Genomic DNA, 22042 nt, shown 5'->3' on the forward strand with positions numbered 1-22042 from the left:
CCCTCCCACATTAAAGCCTCACAAAAGTAAAACTATCTTCATGTGTGATTGCATCTTGTTCCAATGTACAGCTGACTCACCCAGTTACACCCTATAATACATGACACCCATGAACTTATAACAGTGGCCCTTACAGAATGCACAGTGCACAGAAATTGTGAAATAAAATCTCATAACCACACCCTTCACTGGACCTGTCTTTCCAGAAAGTGACCTGCATGCAGCTCACTCAGAGAAATGGCATGTTTGCCTATACACTCTTCCCCTGCCCTTCCTGAAATGCTTCCTTTTCTTCTATACCACAGATATGGACAGAGCTTTTGGATACAAAATACAGAAAATGATTCACCAGAAACTTGCACTACACAACAACAAACCATACATTCATATATCTGTAGGTCTGCAATGTTAACCTCTGAGTTTAAATTTGACCTTAAACTTCAGTCCCTTTTATACATTCACAATGATCCAGCAACGCTGAGATTAAGCTCAACCATTCCTGAAGATATGCATCAAAGATTATATTTCAAGTCTTTTAATTCTGATTGTACAAGGATCTTGGTAAGGTATAGTCTATAGGTGAAGTTAATACCTTTGCTAGCCCAAGCTGGGGAAAAGCAACCAACTTTACACATACTCTAATTCTTTTGCAAGGGTGAAATAGAAGCATCAACTAAGAGAGACAAAGAGCTCTGTCGATTTTTAGGAGTGATTTTAAAACCACACCTACAAAACCTGCATCTATCCCACACTGCAAAACCCTGACAGGTGGGAAGAGCACTGAATTTGCTGTAAGAACACTCAGCATACCTACCTCAACAACCGAGAGAAGGTCTTTAACCTCTTGGGACACTTCTCCAGTGAAACAGATGTCATCTTTGAGGAAGTCACCAAGCAAACGTACTACAAGACAAAAGGAACTTCCTCCACCCTCAGTCATATATCCTGGCTGTCTTACAACATCATAGACCTCAAATTATATGGCAAATCAGTAAATGCTGCAGCCTCTAATGGATGATTATAGCTTGGAAGAAATAATCACTATCATCACCCTTTGCCACTCAACTACATTTAGCTTCAGAAACAAAACACCTTGTAGAACAGATTGAACCAGACCTTGCTGGAGCAAGAGCCATAGAAATACCTTGCTGAAACATTACACAGCCACAGAAATCAATGCCCCTCCCTCACTTGTATCCCTCAAACACATGGCTCTATCACATGCTCCTCCATGCACTTCAATCAATACACCATATGTCATCAGGTAAATTAGGCAGAGGAAATTAAAGAGCCACAAAGTATCAGCCTACAGAGGTGACTGAAAAAACAAAAAAACCAGGGATCAGTGGGGTTACCCTTCTCTCATAACAATCACTTAATCTCTGACCTCTAACCCTTTATCCCTAATATTTACAAAGACAGGCATAGAAAATAAATTTTACTTCTTTTTTTTCAATTTCCAGTGCAGCTTAAAGGCTCTGGATTCAGATAACATAAGTAGGTAATGTCTCTAACCTCCACTATAAGGGATGCCCTTAATTCCAAAGGTAGTAAATCATTCCTGTCCTTTTTCTCATGTCAGTCAACAACCTTGTCTCCCTCTCCCCTTGCTAACATGCCTCTGTGCCTCCAAAAGTAATAGTGACCTTTCCCTTAACTGACTCATGGATTAATATGATCTATTTAAAACCTGAAAAATAGCATTTTAACTTTCTCAAGAAGCAGCAAAGCTATAGGGAACAACAGCTCAGTCTCTTACACCACATAATATAGAAAGCTTTACATAAAACTAGCAGACACCAAGCTCAAAAGAGCCAAAGAGACTTTTCAACATGCAACATGAGATTAAGCTGTGGCACTGCTTGCCATGACACACTAGAGGTGCTAAAAGTATATATGAATTCCAAAAAACCTAAAGAAAACCCATAGTTGCCTAATAAATACAAAACGTCACCTCTCTCAGAGGCCACAAGCCACACAAATCTGGGTGCTGACAGAATGCATGGATACTTTCCAGCGAATGCTCGTTTCTTCCTTATCTTCCTCATTAGGCTTCTACTTCATACAAAAGCAAAGACAGAATAAGAATACTGGAATAGGCGGACTTTTGGTCTGCTCCATAAAGGCCATTTTATACCCTCGGGTGTCTTTCAGGACAACTTGTCGGACAGGCCCAACAGGCAGACAGGATACATGATATCGAGGACTCCCTGCCCTCTCTCCACCTGGCTGAACACTGCAACTTAAGGGATAGGGGGCAATGCCAACAAGTTCCTGTCCAGCATAGCAGGCACATCTCCTCTGTGACTGCTCTCCCTTCCCAGATGTCCTCACACAACAGGTATGAGGTTCTGCAGTAAAAACAGTAAAAAGGACAATGGTTCATCTAGCACGGAGGTGTTGTCAAAGTGAAGTCAGCCTATGCCCTGTGACAAAACTGCTTCCATAAAGAGAAAAAGATGGGTCACTGTCATAGGAGACTCCCTTCTGAAGGGAACAGAAAGCTCCTTATGCAGACTGGACCCACTTCTTAGGGAAGTCTGTTGCCTGCCTGGGGCCTGGGTTAAAGATGTGAAGAGAAAGCTTCGTGCCCTAAATACCACCCTCGGATTATTATCCACTATTGATTTTTCAAATAGGTAGGGATGAAGTTGCAACTGCGGGCAATAAAGAGAGACTTCAGGGTCTTCAGACGACTGGTTAAGGGATCAGAAGACCAAGTAGTGCTCTCCTCTATCCTTCCTGTTGCAAGAAATGATGAGGGAAGAAATGGGAAGAGCCAGCAAATCAATACCTGGCTCTGAACCTGGTGTCACCAGCAGAATTTTGTGGATTTTGATTATGGGTTGGTCTACACGATACCCAGCCTGCTGGTGACAGATGAGGTACACCTGTCTCAAAGGGGGAAAAGGATCTTCACACAGGAGGTGTTAGCAGGGCTCACTGAGAGAGCTTTAACCTAGACTTGAAGGAGGAAACTGATAAAACCAGCTCACTAGAGATAAGCTCATCCCTCAGTGTTTGAGGGATGGTGTGCTAACAAGGTCCTTCAGTCTGGCTTGTCAGTGGAGGTAGGAGATGGAGATCCATGCAGCAGCAAAGATGAAAGGGTTATTGATGTGTCAGAAAGCATGGAAGCGTCTGAGAAACTCAGGGCTTCTCCTCCTCAAAAGGTGATGGGATTGATAGTCCAACAGAAGTGGATCTACACCAATGCCCACATCATGGGCAACAAACAGGAAGAACTGGAAGCCACCATCCAGCAGTAAACCTATGACATAGAAGGCATCACAGAAACATGGTGAGATGACTCGCACAACTGGAGTGCTGCAATGGATGGCTATAAACACTTCAGAAGGGATAGGCAAGGAAGGAGAGGCAGTGGTGTATATTAGGGAGGGTTTTGATTGTCGAGAGCTAATGATGGTGATTATACAGTTGAGTGAATCAGGGGGAAGGCCAACAAGGCAAATATCATGGTGGGAGTCTGTTACAGAACACCCAACCAGAGTGAAGAGGCAGATTAAATATTCTATAAGCAACTAGGAGAAGTCTCATGATCGCAAGTCCTTGTTCTCAGGGGGGACTTCAACTTACCAGATGTCTGCTGGAAATACAATACAGCAGAGAGGAAACAGTGCAGGAGGTTCCTGGAGCGTGTTGCAGATAACTTCCTGACACAGCTGGTGAGTGAGCCAACTAGGGAAGGTCCCACTGGACCTCTCTGTGAACAGAGAAGGACTGGTGGGTGATGTGATGGTTGGAGGCTGTCTCGAGCTCAGTGATCATGAAATGATCAGTTTTAAATTCTCAGGAAAGTAAGGAGGGGGGTGAGCAGCACTGCCACCTTGGACTTCCAGAGAGCAGCCTTTGACCTGAGACTGGTTTAGAGTCCCTTGTGAGACAGTCCTGAAGAGTAAGGAAGGTGATCAGGAGTAGTCAGCATGGATTCAATAAACATAAATCATGCTTGACCAACCTGATTGCCTTCTACAATGAAACAACCATCTGGATGGATGAAGGGAGAGCAGTGGATTTTGCCTACCTCGACTTCAGCAAGGCTTTCAACACTGTCTCCTCACAGGCAAACTCAGGAAGTATGGACTGGATGAGTAGATAGTAAGGTGGATTGAGAACTGGTTGAATGGTAAATCCCAGAATGTCACAATCAATGGCACAGGGCCTAGTTGGAAGCCTGTCACTAGTGATGTCCCCCAAGGTTCAATACTGGGCCCAGTATTGCTTAACTTACCCACCGATGACTTTGATGAAGGGGTAGAGGCCTCCTCAGCAAGTTTGCCGATGAAACAAGGCTGGGAGGAGTGGCTGATATCCCAGAGTGCTGTGCAGCCCTTCAGAAGGGCCTCAACAGGCTGGAGGGATGGGCACAAAAGAACTGTCTGAAATTCAACAAAGGCAAATGCAGGGTCCTGCACCTGCAGAGGAATAACCCCAGGCACCAGTACAGGCTGGAGGCTGACTTGCTGGAAAGCAGCTCTGCAGAGAAGGACCTGGGAATCCTGGTAGACAACAAGCTGTCCATGAGCCAGCAGTGTGACCCTGTGGCCAAGAAGGCCAATGGTATCCTGGCCTGTATCAGAGATAGTGTGGTCAGCAGGACCAGAGCAGTGATTGTCCACCTGTACTGCTGAGGCTGCACCTCAAGTCCTGTGTCCAGTTTTGGGCCTCTCATTACAAGACAGATATTGACATGCTGGAGCATGTCCAGAGAAGGGCATCGGAGCTGGTGAAGAGTCTGCGGCACAAGTTATGAGGAGTGGCTGAGGGAGCTAAGGTTGTTTAGCCTGGAGAAAAGCAGGCTCAGGGAGATCTTACTGCTCTCTACAACCACCTGAAAGGAGGTTGTAGCAAGGTGGGGATCTGTCTCTCCAAAGTAACAAGCACTAAGACAAGAAGAAATGCTTCAAGTTACACCAGAGAACTGTGTTGCCATTTCAGATCTGTCCTTGATGGAAAAAAAACAAATGCTGTTATTAACAGAAAGCTTTGCTAGTCATCATAATAAAGTTCATTTAACAGAACACATTTCCTTGTCAACAGCCTTAGAAGGAAGAAGATAGACTGAGCAAATAACCTTCTGTCCTATACACCAGTAAGGTGTGGTGAGAAAGCCTCTCTTGCAGCTGCCATTAATGTACTTGTTCCATGATATTGTTCTCTTTCTTTGTAGTTGTCCAACCTTCACCTGTCAGGAGCTTTACATGCTTCTAGCTATTCATGGACCTAGTATTTTAGAAGGGGCGGTGGAAACAAGGTAATAAAACAACATAACCATCTTAAAAACAGTTGTCCAAAGAAACTGTGCTCTTGGGAGAGGAAGGAAACTTCCTGAACTGGTTCAATCACAAAACAAGGTCAGGATTGTTTGAACTAAAACTGTATTCATAAAATCATGGAATCTTCAAGGTTGGAAGAGACTTTTAAGATCATCAAGTCCAACTGTCAACCCAGCATTATCACTGTACCCCCTAAACCACTAAACCATTATCACCCAGTGCCAGGTCCAGACACCTCTTAAACACCTTCAGAGACGGTGACTCCACCACCTCCCTGGGCAACCTATTCCAATGCCTGACTACCCTAACAGTGAAATTTTTTGTCTAATAACTAATCTGAATCTCCATGTCTCAGCTTTAGGCCATTTCCACATTTCCTCTTACTGCAGGCACAGTAGAAGAGACTGGCCCCCACCTCACTCCTTCAGCTTCTAATACTAGATAGATGATAGATACTAGATACTAATGTGTAAGGGAATGGGGAAGCAGAAGTCCAGATGACACGGAATATAAAAATTATTATAGCTAACCCAAAGCTGTTTCTTTTCACTAAGCATTTATTACAAGAAAAAATATTGCCTAATATAATACGTGACATCACTGATGTACTTCTTTTGCTTGAACTAGATATTATGCTTTAGATCAAAAGAGAGATTTAACAAAGTAATCATTGTTTGTGGTTGGAACACCATGATTAGATCTGGACCTTCTCTTTAATTAGAAGTCAAACTTTGCCTCAAGCCTCAGGAGATGGCAAAGTCCACTATACCCAGAACACATCACAAACCTCTTGTAACAATGTTCCCAAGATTAAGATGCAGCCATGCGTACTTATAAAGACCATACTTATATGAATACTTTCCACATTTAGGGGTGTGTCACCTAATTTCAGTCCTCTGTAGCAAGGGACCCTCCTGTGACCTGAAGGGCCCTGATGGTGACCTGCCTTGGTTGTAGCCTCCAAGGCAACATCAACATGACTTTTCGTACCACTGAACCTTAGTTCTCTTCTTGAAGCTGAAATAGCTGGAACAGATGCAAAAGCAGCTCCTTGTTGTCTACACTAAGGGCTAGTACTAGCTCAGTTGAGCCTGTGATTTGCCACAGATGGCCAAAACCAGGACAAATACTGTATGTAAACAGGGCCTAAATTCAAATGGTGATATCAGTACTAAGCAAAATACCGCTTCTGAAAAGAGAAATTTTGTAGCAAAATCAGAAATGCAAAATCACAAAAATTTCTTACACATGACAGGATCAGAGTCTGAAATAAGCTGTGAAAACTGCACAGCAAGCATTATACTGAAATACAGTAAGGAGAAAGAAACTATCAATGTGACAGGCCTCACTAGGAATACTTTTCCCCCATGATGTAGTAGTAAGAATGCAACTGTAACATGCTTTAAAAGTCATGGTCAATCATTGTACTTGGTCAATCATTTCAATGTTCGACCTGCTAAATCAGATGCTACTTAAGGTAACTGATTCCCTATACTAGAATAAAGAACAAAGACACTAAAGAATAATTTACAATGAAATTACAAAGTAGGTGAGCAGTACAGAAAAATAGAACAAAAAAAAGGAAGAAGTAACAATCTCTTCTCTCTTGGCACATTAGAGTAAGAGGCCATGGAAACCAACACAATATAACTGCAAACTGAGCTCTCCCACTCAGATTCCAAATGTGAAGGAAAATGTACTTGCTGTCCTAGACAGAAACCTACGTAAATCCTCAGGGAAATAAACCAAAGCTCAAGTATCAGCTCCAGTACTTTTAAAATATCAGTATGAAATTCTTTCAGAGCAAACCTAACAACTACTACTTTCTGAGTTCGAAGTTTACAACCTGCTGAGTCTGCCTCCTCGGCCCTGATACACATACTATAGGCTGCCCTTAGCAGCTCCTCCTCGTTTTCTGTTTTCCTTGAGAATATTACAAATGCCTTTGGAAAGAATTCTCCGCCAGCCCTCTTTCCCAGCTACCAGATGAATTTCATCTGCTGTTTGTCATTGAAATGTCTTGAGGAGAAAAAAAAATTATAAAGAAGCAGAATTATAACCATTCTAATTTGGCCCATCACATGTTACTCATAAGCAGAGAATCCAGTTCTCCCCACATCTTCCAGCCACCTCAGAGCAGGGCTAAAAGACAAAGCCGTATGGTTGATTTGAAGAGAATTATTTCAATTTTATAGGGAAAAAGTGAAATCTTCTCAAAATGACCTTTAAAAGGAAAGCGTCATGATTAAAAAACTGCGATGTGTAACTGTGTGCTTCCTGAAACCACCTTTTCTAGAACTAAGGTCTAACATGGTTGTTTATGCTCCATATAGTTCCCCTAATGCACAAGGAGTGTGGCCATGAGTCTAGATGGTCCTCAGTACTTTCTACAGGAGTCTACTCCGAAAGATGATGGGATGGTGAAACTTGTTCATGTACACAAGATGCCCAAAGTAGGACTGAAATTCTTTCAGTGAAGAAGGAGGGTCAGCCTTTTTCTCTTTATTCCTTCAACTAGCATCTCATTCTCAGCATTATTCTCCATTTTGAATTAGCATAAGCACTGGGGTGCAGCCCAGACAACGGAAGGAGTTGTTCAGGGCACCAGAGCAAACAGTCCTTCGAAATTCCCTTTGCAGAAACCAGAAACAGAGCACTCTTTTATTAAAACAAATCCCTCTTCTCCATTTAGGAATAAGGAATCTAGAAGTCTGGCTAGGATGCACCCTTCAAATAACTCTTTACTGTTGTGAGATGAATAGCCAAAGATCCCCAACACAACAGTGATGAATTGACAGCATTAAAACAAACACCCGCAGGAACAGGCTTTAGATACCCATGTGATCTCAAACTGCTGACAACGAAGCTGAACCCATCTGCCACTTATTCCTCTGCTCTACCTGTGATATTTTTTTCCCTCATTTACAGATAAGTATAAATTGAGCAGGGAAAACTAACATTGCTAAGAAAAAAATTAAGCATAATGATTTATTATGGCAAAGAAGCTGTCAAAGAAACATGCACAAAATTACTCCAGCTTATTCTACTTCCAGAAGGAATATCTCTGATGTGCACAGCAAATGCTGCTGACCAGAAACATGTCATAAACAAAAGAAAGACACATAAGCAGATTCCAATGTCAAGTTTCATGAGTTTAAATGCACACTTTACCTGTAGGATTGCACTGATTGAGTCCAAAATTTAGCTCTCAGAATGAAAAAAAATACACGATCCTACGTTTCAGCTAACAACAACAAAAGTCATGACACAGAGCCCTTACTTCCAGCTCTGTCACTGATTTATTGTGCAACTTGCAAGAAATCACTCTGCAGCCCTGTGCTGAATCTGCTTCAGCTGTAAAGTTGAGACACAGCTATTTTTTTCCCTGGGGATCAGCCTTCTGATCCAACTAACCACATGAGCACTGATATCAGCCCAAAGGAGAGAATGAGATCCTTCCTTCCGGAGTGACAGAGGCTTAGCTCAGCTCAGGGCAATTGTGAAACTGCACCCCAAGGGTTTGTGAAGAAGACTAGATACTTTTTATTATTACATCAACTTCTGACCTACTGGGAGTGTACAAAGGCAGGACATTCTTCTTTTTACAGTCTAAAAGCATACTTAGACTAAGAGTAACCTGATACTCCCTAGCCTTAAAAATTGTAAAAGCTAAATGTAAAGAACCAGAATGTCACAGTAAAACATTCCCCGATATTAATTCTTTCTTCTACACACAACTCTTCCCATTCAGATGGAGTGGAAGCAAGCTTTATAGTCTCTAACTTCAGATCTGGCTGGATGGGCAAAAGCCTGAAATTTTCCTGTGTGGAACAGATGCATTGACAAGGTCGTCCAGATATTGCCAGTAGATGACATAAGGCTTTCGAACAACAAAAAACTGTACTTCACAATGTCTGTGGGAATGAATTTGGTCCTTGATATTAAGTAGTCCAGTGTTTAGACTGTTTCTTTTGGCACTGTCTCCCCCAGCATTATCATCTGGAAATCGAGTTAGTAAGTGACAGACAAACAGTCTGTAAGTGGGCTGAAAATAAGTGGGTTCAATCTCTTTCTCCTGGGAGGTTTTCAAATTTTTGCTTAAAAAAGGCATTGTGGGCCTGATCTAGTGTTAGCATCTTCCCACTATGAGTAAGATGTCTGATTACACGACCTGCAGAGGTCCCTTCCCACCGCTCTGTGATTTCTCAGTACAGAAGCAGCTGAAGCACCAGAAGTCTCTCTACACTGCCCATTTGACTAAGACATAACAGAAAAGTGGAGGTCTTACGTAGGGTTTACAAGAGCACTTTTCACTCTTTCCAGTGCCCAATTCCAATACCATACCCTGGACTTTAAACTTACCTAAAATACACAATATCTGTTAAATGCCCTGCAAAATAATCAGTGAAATTACTCCTAAGGACAAAACAACTCAAACTGCTATGTGTCAAAAAAATCAGCAGCAATTCGTGAGAGGCTTCAAACTAGAACCCCAGGCTTCAGGGGTTAGGAGCTAGCAAGATTTCTGCAGCAGAATGAAGGACTCTCATATTTCCCTTCAGATATGCAAAGCTGGAATTTAGAGGTAATGGAGGGGCTGGAATGTATGGAGCTTACAGCTGGCAATGGCACAGTTGAGAGCTTCTGGGTAAGGATTAAGGCACAAACAAATAATGTGGATGTCATCATGGGAGTCTACTACAGACCTCCCAGCCAGGACGATGATGTCAACAAATTATTCTTTGAGGAACTAAGAGACACTTCTAAGTCAGCTGCCCTTGTCCTTATGGGGGACTTTAACTTGCCAGATGTTAACCAGGAATACCACATAGCTGGCCCAAACAGGTCCAGAAGACTCCTAAAAAACACCTGGATGATAATGGATGATAACTTCATGGTATAGGTATTAAGGGAGCCGACTGGGAAAGATGCCCTCCTTAACTTGTTCCTTGTTAACAGAGAGGGTCTCATGAAGGAAGTGGTAATTGGTGGCCATCCTGGCCACAGCAACCACAAAGGAATGAAGTTTAAAATCTCTGTTGACAAGAGGAAAAGTGCCAGCAAAACTTCAATCCTGAACAGGAGGAGTGCAGACTTCAGGCTGCTCAGGGAACTACTTACTGAGGTTCCCTGAGAAAATGCTTTTGAAGGTGCTGGGGTCCGTCAGTGCTAGTCAATTTTTAAGCATCACCTCCCAAAAGCATAGGAGCAGGCAATTCCAAAATGTTGGAATTCAAGCAGAAGGCTGCCTTGGTTGAGCAGCAATCTCCTTTGGAGCTAAAGCAAAGAAAGGAAGATGTATGCCAAATGGAAGCAACATCAGGTGACGTGGGAAGAATAGAGAGATGATGCCCAGCACTGTAGGGAGAGAACTCGTGTGGCCAAAATTCAATTGCAGTTGAAGCTGCCAGAAATATGGGGGGCAATAAAATAGTTTTTTGAAATACGTTAATAGCAAGAGGCAGTGTAGAAATAACACCAGATCGTTACAGGATGAGGATGGTCACCTAGGGACAGAGACAAAGCAGAGGTGTTTAACACATTCTTTGCTTCTGTCTTCAACGTAGATGATGGACCAAGGAAGACTCAGTGCCTTGAGCTGCAGGGCCATGACTGTGAGAATGATCAACTCCCAGAGGACCCAAAACACATGCAGGATCTGCTCCAGCTGCATCCCTGTATGTCTAAGGGGCCTGATGGCATGCATCCAAGAACACTCAAAGAGCTGCTGATGTCATCGCAAGACCTCTCTCAATGATTTTTGAATGGTCTTGGGAATCTGGAGAGGTCCCAACTGACTGGAAGCTGGCGAATATTGTCCCAATTTTCAAGAAGGGCAAGAAGGATGACCCTGGAAATTACAAGCCTGTCATTCTCACTTCAGTGCCTGGTAAAATTATGGAGAACATTATTCTGGGATTACTGAAAAACACCTGAAGGATAACACAGTCATTGGCCACAGTCAGCACGGCTTCATGAGGGGAAGTCCTGCTTGTCAAATTTAATTTCCTTTTATGACAAGGTAACACACCTAGTGTTAGGAAGCACCTAGGAAGCCAGTTGATGTAATCTTTTTGGATTTCAGTAAAGCTTTTGATACTGGCTCTCACTGTATCCTTCTGGACAAAACGTCCAGCACATAGCTTGATAAACACACCATGTGGTGGGTGAGCAATTGTCTCACAGGTCGAGCACAGAGAGTAATAGTGAGTGGGGGAACAGACTGGTGACCTGTCACTAGTGGAGTTCCACAGGGCTCCATTCCTGAGCTCTTCAACATCTTCAAAAAGGACTTGGACACAGCACTGGAAGGGACACTGAGCAAGTCTGCAGATGACACAAAACTGGGAGGAGCTGTTGACTCCCTCAAAGGCAGGGAGGCCCTGCAGAGAGATCTCAACAAATCAGAGGACTGAGCAGTCACCAACCATATGCAGTTCAACAAGGGAAAAGTGCTGGATTCTGCACCTGGGACAGGGCAACCCTGGACATACGTGCAGACTGGGGAACAGCCCCACAGAAGGGGACCTGGGAGCCCTGGTTGACAGCAAGTTGAATATGAGTCAGCAGTGCCCTGGCAGCCAGGAGGGCCAACCGTGTCCTGAGGGTCATCAGGCAAAGCATCACCAGCCGGTCGAGGGAGGGGATTGTCCTGCTCTGCTCTGCACTGGTGTGGCCTCACCTTGAATATTATGTGCAGTTTTGGGTGCCACAATATAGGAAAGATATTAAGCTCTTAGAGAGTGTCCAAAGCAGGGCAATGAAGATGGTGAAGGCTCTGGAGGAGAAGCCATATGAGGAGATGCTGAGGGCACTTTGGCTTGTTCAGCCTGGAGGAGATTGAGGGGAGACCTCATCACAGGCTACAACTTCCTTGTGAGGGGAAGCGAAGGGGCAGGCACTGATCTCTTCTCTGTGGTGACCATTGACAGAACTCGACGGAATGGCCTGAAGTTGTGTCAGGGGAGGTTTAGGTTGGATATTAAGAAAATATTCTTCAACCAGAGGGTGGTTGGGCACTGGAACAGGCTCCCCAGGGAAGTGGTCACAGCACCAAGTTTGACAGAGTTGAAGCATCTGGACAATACTCCCAGGCACATGGTGTGATTCTTGGCATCTCCTCTGCAGGGCCAGTAGTTGGACCCTGATGATCCTCGCAAGTCTTTTCCCACTCAGGATATTCTATGATTCTATGGAACTACTAAATGACTGACCATAATGATTATAACACAGAAAATCCTGTTACTGTTTTCTCAAGAACTCAATAGCATATTGATTTGTAAAAGCACATCGGTTTAATTACATAGTGAGGACAGTTCCACTGTTCTCAGGCCAGTGCTTTAAGACTCCTTTCACGCTCTGTTAAAGGCTTAAGATCTTAATTAAAGGGCATCTTTCAGGCTTCGCAGATGATCTGGGCAAACACATTCTTAAGATATAGTCGGTTACTGTAATATTTATGAAACACAATTTCACAAGATCAACATTATATAGCTGAGGACTAGAAATGCAGAGCTTTCACTAACAGAATTCTGCTACATTAAACAAACAAACAAACAACTAAAATAAAAGTCAGATACAGAAAACCATTCATAAAAATGATTGCTTGATTTACCAGATCCTCCCCAAAGGGATCTGTAGTACCTTTGATCAGACACTTCAAGTGTCTTTATAAAGGAACAAAAGAAGAGTTGTGTCTATTTGTATAGTTGATTTGATGTACTTTAAATAAAAAAGCTCAATTTAGTTCGATCAAATGAAGGCAACCATCTGTAAGAGAACTTTAGCACATTACAGTCAGCAGACAGACTATATGCCAGTAAAACCTAGAATCTATTTCTAGAAATGAACTTATTGCTTTCATCCCCCTCCCTATTTTTCACAGTAGGCTCTGGTATTCTAAAAGTCAAAATCTCTTACTTGTCTTCAAATGATTGATATCCTACTAAATCTCTCAATAAATTGTTGCAGTGGTTAGCTACCTTCATCCTCTCGTGTCCAAGGTCAAGGCAACTAAAATGAATTATATCATATTATAAGACCATGTTTCAGGATTTTTTGATCCATAATCCTTACTCAAAAGGGAAAAAAAAGCATAATAAAATTTATCCAGTTTCTTCTATGAGCTTTACTCATGTTCAGGGATTAACTGCAAATACGTAGATGCCTGAAATCCTCTATTGCATGACTATCATAATTTTCAGTTTGAAAACATTTAGAGGAATAAAGGATCTACTTCTTTTGACCTAACTGACCCGTGTTACAGCAGTGCATGACCTGAAGCTATCAGAGCCAACAGTACTTGTGTGACCTGACAGTAAAATCAAGAACTAATTATAGTTACAGACCACTGTTGCCAGTAGAGACATATTTTAACACTGTCTGAAATATAGTAATTGAAGAATGGGTAATATTAGGTCATGAAACTAAATGTCTCTTGCTAAAAATTTAACATAGCGATAGGTATTATTTATTCAGGGAAAATCTGTTTTGATCTTAATAATGTGCTAATATTTCACAAAAAACCCAACACAGAGCAGTACATGAAATAGATATTCTCAGGTCCTGTTCTGCTACTCCTCGCTTTATCTAAACAATCCTGAATGGTGCATGGTTGCCCATTGCCAAAACAGGCAAAAGATGGTGTAATAACACACATTTTGTAAGTATTCCCTAGTATCTGTTTCCCTCCTTTTAAACCATTATCTATGGTCTTTGGTTCATCCACTCCCCAAATTTCTTCCCAGTGCCATGCCAGATCCCCATATCACCACTCAGAACGCTCTCCCTTTCTGTAGCATTTCTCCCATACAAACATTTGATAGGCCAGAATATTTTTCAAAGTTCCTGATACTGCTATAAAAATACTCCTACAAAAGGAGTAACTATATAAATGACCATTTATATACTGTTGTGTCTAGGATAGTTTTTTTATATGCTTTTCACTGCAAATTAACTATGTCCAAGTTGTGTTTTAGAACTGTTTCTGTTTCATTGCATGATCTCTTCAATCTTAATACAGCAAAGACTCAAGCACAAGCTTGAAATAGATTTAGAAATACATGGTCACAGAAATACGTGAGAACAAGAAGTTGGAAAGGACAAGCTTTAGACCCTCAAAAATCACAAAAAATGTTATGTGATCTTTTTATTAAGATGATCATATTGCAGACCAAAATTTAATCTTACAATGCATGAGGAAGAGTTGGTGGTTCCACTCTGGATCATGAGAGAGATGGTATATTGTGTTTTTTAGATATGGATCCCACAACATACAGTTTAAGGAAAAAGTAGACAAGATGCCTCTGAATCATTATATTATCTCCTTCACTTGTCGTGAACTGCTCCCAGAGAAGAAAGTGTCATGAGTGTAGTAGCTCATCACAAAATGGCATAAAACTGTCCTCACTGGAACTCAAACAACTCTGAAATGCTGCCCACATTACAAGAGAAGTGTGCTTTGCACTTCAGCTTCTGTCTTGCACTTCAATCTTGCATACTTCACAACTTAGTTTTCTCTCAGTTCTTACATCTGGTCTTATGCAGCTGCAGCTCTTTTCCTAGGTATGATATGGCCAGACTGGGGATAAGAAGCTCATCCAGCAATTTGTCACCACAGAATTATGCTCCAACTCTAATGACAGATGGACCACAGAGTGTAGCAGTATCAATTAGCAGAGTACATAACCTAAGTAAGGCAAGCTGTTCCTGTTCCAGTATAGAAACAGCAATGAGACGTGCACAAAGCCACACTTCCCTCTAAACAATGGCTTTTCTTCCTCATAGCTCATCCAGGAAAGCAGAGCTATCATGTATAGCCAGTGAGATTGAGAAGTGGGTAGAAGATACATAGCTATGGTCAGAAAGCACATGTGCCACTGACAGGAATGGAAGACTGCATTTTTCTCAACATTATGAGCAACTTATATTATATACTGTTAACTTCTCTGTGCTTTACACCTGAGAATTTGGAGTCTGTAGCCCAGACAACTTAGTGAAGTGTTTTATCGTCAGGGCATTTGAAACTGCAATTCCACAGAAAAAATAGGCTTTTACTTTGCTTTTGGTTGCAAATTCAAGGCTCTAAAATACACTCCAAAAAGGTACTGGCGAGAAGGACCAGACAGAAGAAAGTGGAAGAGATTAAAGCTGTTTCAACCACAAACTAAAAATTTTGATAAAATTAAATTTCCTTTTGATAATGATTTGGATTTATTTGACATTATTGTAATATGACATGATCTAATAGAAGTTCAAACATGTGGAACGTAGCTGTATCATTTTAAGAAAAAAAGTGAAGTACTTTTAAGCATAAAAGGAAACCAGGACATGCAGTGATTGAGGTTTTAAGTAGATGTAAGTAATCAAAGACAAAGGCAATACTGCTCTGCAATTTAAAGACAGTGTTGGAATCAACTACACTTCTGGGCAGATAGGGGAGGGAAGGGAGAAGCATCCTCTCTTGCATCACATCACATGGCAGATACAACACATCAACCGTGCTATAAGAAGAGGCTACAGTTTCAACTGTTCTTCCAGCTATAAAAGCTACACCACTGTACTGTAAAACTGTTAATAAAAAAAAAAAATTAGACTGTAAAAATCAAATGAACAGGTCAGGTCATGTCAGAAGGCTGGATGCCAGCAGCATTTTTTGGAAAGACTTTTCACAAAGGAGCAGGAGAGCCAGTGTTAGTTCGTCTGCTCTATCACTTCATTAAAATCCCATTATCCACCACATGATATGGATGAGATCCCATTCCCCAGTGGAGAATTGAAAGAGAGAGAGTTTGAAAATATGGCAGAAGAGAAAGGTTTTTTTTAAAAAATGAGAGGATCCAAAGAACTACAGAATATTCTGAAGCTTAAGGGAAAGTATGGCCTCACAAATCAATACCTTAGAAGTCCATGACAACTGCTGATGAAAATTCTAAATAAACACAAAATGTTTGTGTGTATGTGTGTTTGTGTTCTGTTTAATACTCTTTCATTTGCTTCTCTCAGTTTTGAAATCTTAGGTATGATGGGATCAGACTTAATGGAATAAATAATAGCATTGCTATTCTTGACTGAACCAAGAATTATCTTCCTTGCTACAGAAGCAAATAGTTCAAAGAAGCAAAAGTCATGAGGGCTTCTTTTTTTAAACCACAGCTTTAGCGAACAACCCTGTGCATGATACATAAACAAGCCTTTGGATTTTAAGTACACACAATTACAATATAGTAAGTCCTGTTAATTTCTTAAAAAATTGCCCATAAGGAATATAAAACAATTACCTTTAACACAAAATTATTTTGGTATTGCATTACTGTTACCAAAACAGAGAAGTAGAAGAATGGCATTTTTATTTTTCTGGCCAATCTCCTAGGTCATCCCATAAAAGGAAAAAAAAATAAGGGGAAAAAAAAAGAAAAAGAAGAATAAATACAGAAATATGGTTCTTACCCTGAAGAGCGGCAGTCTGGTTTATTTCTTTCTGAGCGATCTGTGAAAAGGAGGCATAATATCAGCACAGAAGTTGGATGTTCTTTAGCAATACTAGTACAGAAGTCTTATAGGAACTGTAAAACCATATGACTAGCAAAACCAAAAGCTGATTCTGTTATAAAACTGTTTTTCCACACTGGACTAGTCTGCCTAAGACCAAGTAAAATTACTGCAAGTTTAATGTTTGGTAAAATTCCTCCACTCAAAACACCGTGTATTTAATGTTTTGTATTAATGATTTGGATGCCTCCCCTCCCTTTAGCTGAAATGAATAGGGTTTTAGTTTAGGGTAAAAATAAGGGAGAGGAAAGAGGAAAAAACGAAAAACCACAGATTACTCAGCGCAAAAAAATCATTCCATGAATCACAGCTGGCAGAGTTCCCTGACAGGATGGGAGAAAAATCAGCAGTTGGTTGCAGCAACATCTGCAAATACAGTGAATCCAGTGCAGCCCCACCATTAACTCTTCAACTCCTGGGGGTTCCAGATAATGAATCTTTCTGTGTTTTTAGAAAGGGTTTTGTTTATCCTGTATTTCAAGAAGCTTAATTGCACAAATAAAAAGCTTCAATAGGCAAAGAAAGTATAAAATACTTCTCCTAAGAGTTACGATTATCATAAAAGCATAACAAAATAAGCAGTGTTGTGATATTAGAATTCACATATTATCTGTTATATTTAAAGTTCAGAATATCTCTTACTGCATGACTTTTCAACTACCTGAAAGAACTGAGATTGCTGTCCACCTAAAATACATATATTATACATATAAAATACATATATTCCAAAATTAGAGGGGGGTTTAAACTTTTATTATAGAAAGATCCACTATGTAAGTAGAAGGAAATTCGTACAGTTACATACAACCTCCACTGACCATGGCAATTTTGCTTCTAAATCAATCTGTGTGTATTTTTAAACAGAAAGCTATTTTTCATGTGCTAGTAAACGCTTCACTGAAAAGCCTGTCTATACAGAAGAGTGTCTTCCTAAAAAAATTTTCACCCTCACATATTTTATTTTCAGTCTTAAAGCTCTATATTTGAAATAAAATTTGTTCTCTCGATAGCACACATTTGTTTGTGCATTATCTCATGTATAAAAGAAATATTTTCCTCTCTAAGCTTTAAGTGCTCATTTGATTTGTTTTCATCAAAGTGGTAAAAAATTATTGCATGCCAACAGTGCTAATGCTTCTTCCATCCATAGGTGCTCCTATTGAGCCATCATAGCCACACAGTGTATAACTTATTTTGTTTTCTGACCCACAGCAATTCCATTGTATTACACCATGTGCAACTCTGGTAGCTAGAAACACCATGGTATAGCTCTGGTATAGCTCAAACCAGAGTCGTGCCAACAGTTGTTCAAACACACAAAGGCCTTTTCCATCCTTACCACGTAACCCCTTACCTGGGAGTACAGAAAAAAATGAGACAGGACTTACTACTGAAACGTGCTTGCCATGTGTTGCTTGTTATCAGTGTTCCCTGCTCTGTGGGCAGCCAAAATCTAACAGTATTCAGACAAAGCCTTCCCACTTCTAAAAAGATCGTGTGAATAAACCAGTGGGAAGGAAGCAACAGGGTCAGTGCACATGTAAGCACAGCTCCTGGGAGCTTTCCCCCCAGACCTTGTCCAGTTGGCAGATCCACCACTGCTGCAACCTGCTCATTCAGGAAACCAATGCAATTCCCTTTTCCCTTTTGTTTTCATTCCTGTTTCAGCATCTCAATATTACATTTGTTTTTACACATTTTATTTACTGCTAAGCTTAGTGAGAGCACACCACCCACACACACATTTGGTCGTATTGAAAAGAACAAATTGTATACCTACAGGCAAACAGCACTTAGAATAAAACCTGCACTTGTTTAAGGTTATTGTGAACTGAATCTTTTAAATTTGTTTTAATATCAAGTGTAAGAAGAGACTCAAAGAGCTGAATCTTTCAATTAGGTGCTTGGAGTCAATTAGGTGGTGGAGTCACCGTCCCTGGAGGTGTTTTAGGAAAGACTGGACGCGGCACCAAGTGCGTCGGACTAGTTGACATGGTGGTGTTTGGTCAGAGGTTGGACTTGATGATCTCAGAGGTCTTTTCCAACCTAATTGATTCTGTGATTCTGTAAATGTTGCAATTCTAGATGCTGTTTTGGCATTAGGTACAAGTGCCGAGTAATGACACACACCTCCAGAATCTCTTGAATATGAAAGCCTAGAAGAAACAGGCAAATCTTTTTTTTCTTTTAATACATAGACACATAGATGTTACACTTAAACACACACACACACGTGCAGATTTTATCTCTCCATTCTGTAGGCAAATTCTTGGCTTGGAAAAGTTGAGTCTCAAAAGTGCTCACCCACAGCTGATTCTCTTTTCTCTATACATGTTACTTTGACAACTGAGAAATCTTTTTGTAATCTAACAGAAATAATCACTAAGATCGTATAGTTGCAAAGATCTGAAAATTAAATCCTGAACTACAGATTTTCCTCTATATCAAAGACATAAGTTGTTATAAAACATTATGGGACATGATGTCTTTCTAGCAGAATACAGTATATCCTTCAATTCTAAACTCTGGAAGCCAAAACCGCATGTTAGATTAGAGCAAACACTGGATATTGCTGGACTAGCATGCACAATGAACAAACAGGACAGTCAGACACCAGAAAGTATTCTCTATCCTTCTGTTGCTAAAAGCAATAGAATTCCTTACTATGTATGTAGCTGTAGTAAAATAGGCTAGGAATTCCTAGCAGCTAGTACTCACAAGCTACAGAACTGGATTGTAAAATTCTAAGTTTTGGTTAATGAAGTTTCTTCTATCTGCCCTCCAATCCACAATTTGCATAGCCAGACACCTGAATTCTCTCAATCCATAAGACCTGACCATGCTCCACCCTCCCGCAGACCATACTTAAAGATTTTCTCCTCTTCGTATTAACATCTACTGTTTACAAAACCTTTGCTGCCCCTATGCAAATACAGCCATTGCAGGAGAAATATATTATCCTTGTTCAGCAGCAGGAAAAAGTGAAAGAAGTCAAGGAGCTAGCAGGTGGAACAGATGAGATGGAAGAAGTCAGAGACTCCTGGCTGAGGTTGGGAAGACTGTCGCCAAGTTCTAAGCACTGCAGAAGAATCAAAGATAACATCAGGGCACAAAGATCTGCTATTCATACCACAGTTGTTTGGCAAATCTAGAGTTTATTTAAAAAATCGTGCTGCATGTATTTCATCAACAGCATGGACACCTTATGCCTTTTTTCAGCATTCAAAGGTTGAGCAGCAGACAAATGCCATGTTTCAGTTGCTTTTAGAAAGGTTCAGGTTTCTTTGACTCGTGATTCTCTTACCCTTCAAGCATGGGAAAAGTATCCTCTTTTGTTGTTTGCTTTTAATACGATAGAACAGCTTTTCTTCTCAAGGAAAACATAAACATAACCATCAGGAGAAAAAACAACTGAATCAACATTATTTCAGTTGCTCCATAAAGTGGGAACAACTGAAGTTTTTGCCAAAAAGACCACCAATGCAGAAAATGATATCTCCTAAGGCAATAACTCTCGTGTCTGGAAGACAAGCACAGAAAAGGAAAAAGGCAACTCACACGAAACAGTCATTGTTTTTCTCTGTTTATTTTGCAAGCTTCTTCAAAGTATCTTGTTGCTAAGAGTGACTTCAACTGAAAAGTGTGCTCTCACTAGAAAAAAATTTAATTATAAACATAAAATGCTGTTGAAAAATGAGTGGAAAGTTAACACACATTTTGCCGCATCAAAACTGCAAAGCTACTGGGGAACCTTCAATGCAATTACCTACCCAGGTTGGTAACTTCCTGCTCTCAGTCCCATTCCACAGCCTGATCTTTTTTAAAAGCTGAATTGCATGAAGGGAGCAAAGGGGGGCACATACCACTCCCATTTCTGGGAAATATTGTATTTTCCAGCTTAATTATGGCTCTTGAATTGAGCAGTCACCAGAGGAGGCAGAACACTGTAACACTCTTCAGGAAGACATATAGTTAGAACAGCTGTCTCCATCTCCATAGTTTTTAGCCCCTGATGGTACAGCAGTGGTTTCACAATGAAATGCTGTACATGCTGTACATGCTGTACATGCTGTACATGCTGTAGCATGAGATGCTACTGTAACAATGACAAACCTCTAGATAAACCAAGTAACAGGAATTGTGGACTCTTAAGCAGTGATGGCAACACTAAAATACACAGAGCACTTATATTCTCAGAATAGGAAACATTGCAAGAGGCTACACAACCTGCCCTAATCTGAATGCATCAATTCCCAAGGAGCTTTGAAAAATTCCAGGCCTTAACAAACCCAGATGCTAAGACTGATGCAGCAGCCTTACAACACATCATGCAGAAATGTGATGGCTCCGACCACTATTTCAGTAACATGCACCTAGACCCAGGTGATCACAGCTAAACAGTGCAACAGTCCAGCCATGCACCTGCATTAGATCAAGAGCCCCGAATTTCTATTTCAAATTATCAATTTAGATAGGGCCCTCACTCAAAGTCAATGCACATTTTATGGGTAAAAGATCCTGCATTCGTGCAGGGCTTTCAATGCTCTTTGATTTATTTGCACTGAGACAAGCAGAAACTTTCCCCGATACTGTCACCTTTTTTTCTTCTGTCCTGTTAAGGCACATTGTGGCTCACAGCAACTCTTCCTTCTTTTCAGCACTCTCAAGTAAGGAGTCAGAACAGTACAAATTGATTCCACTATATAGAATCTACTATAAATTTTGTTCCATTTTATTAGCAACAGCTATACAACAAAACCCATAAAATTGAACATTTGTTTATGTATTTTAGTATTTTAACAGTAGAGTCCCTTATTGGTTGTTTAATAGGTAGAAAGCCAAGGAGAGATTAATGAGAGGCCTGGAAGAAACTTTTTAAATTTAGTTTATGTACAGTTTTCCCTTTACTACAAAAGGCCACAAAACCAGGACACACTCAAAGTTTATAACTGCAAACATAGATAGTTTTTATACTTGCTTTGAATTCTACAGTATGGTGTTGAATTCCAGAGCAGTACATTGCAGGGGAAAAAACTTTATAATTCCCCCCTATGAAACGATACAAGTCTGTCTGTTTTAATGCTAAACAGTAACTGAGTCTGCAAGCACAAAACATTCCTGCAGTTTTTTATACGTGAAGTAATGCTTTTTTCTACCCCTGAGAGATGGCTGAAGGCAGACCCCAACACATACCT

At 40.8% G+C, this 22042-nt stretch overlaps 1 protein-coding gene across 2 annotated transcripts in view; it reads right to left on the reverse strand.

Annotated features, from left to right (window-relative positions):
- Nucleotides 1-22042, reverse strand: part of SH3D19 (SH3 domain containing 19) — an 87052-nt gene that overhangs the window by 50714 nt on the left and 14296 nt on the right. For both annotated transcript variants that reach the window (XM_064652218.1, XM_064652219.1), the window contains exon 2: nt 16746-16785. In XM_064652218.1, the coding sequence (XP_064508288.1) occupies nt 16746-16785 (40 nt within the window). The remainder of the gene's footprint in view (nt 1-16745; nt 16786-22042) is intronic.

Source organism: Pseudopipra pipra, chromosome 4 (genome assembly GCF_036250125.1).
Source record: "Pseudopipra pipra isolate bDixPip1 chromosome 4, bDixPip1.hap1, whole genome shotgun sequence".
NCBI lineage: Eukaryota > Metazoa > Chordata > Aves > Passeriformes > Pipridae > Pseudopipra > Pseudopipra pipra.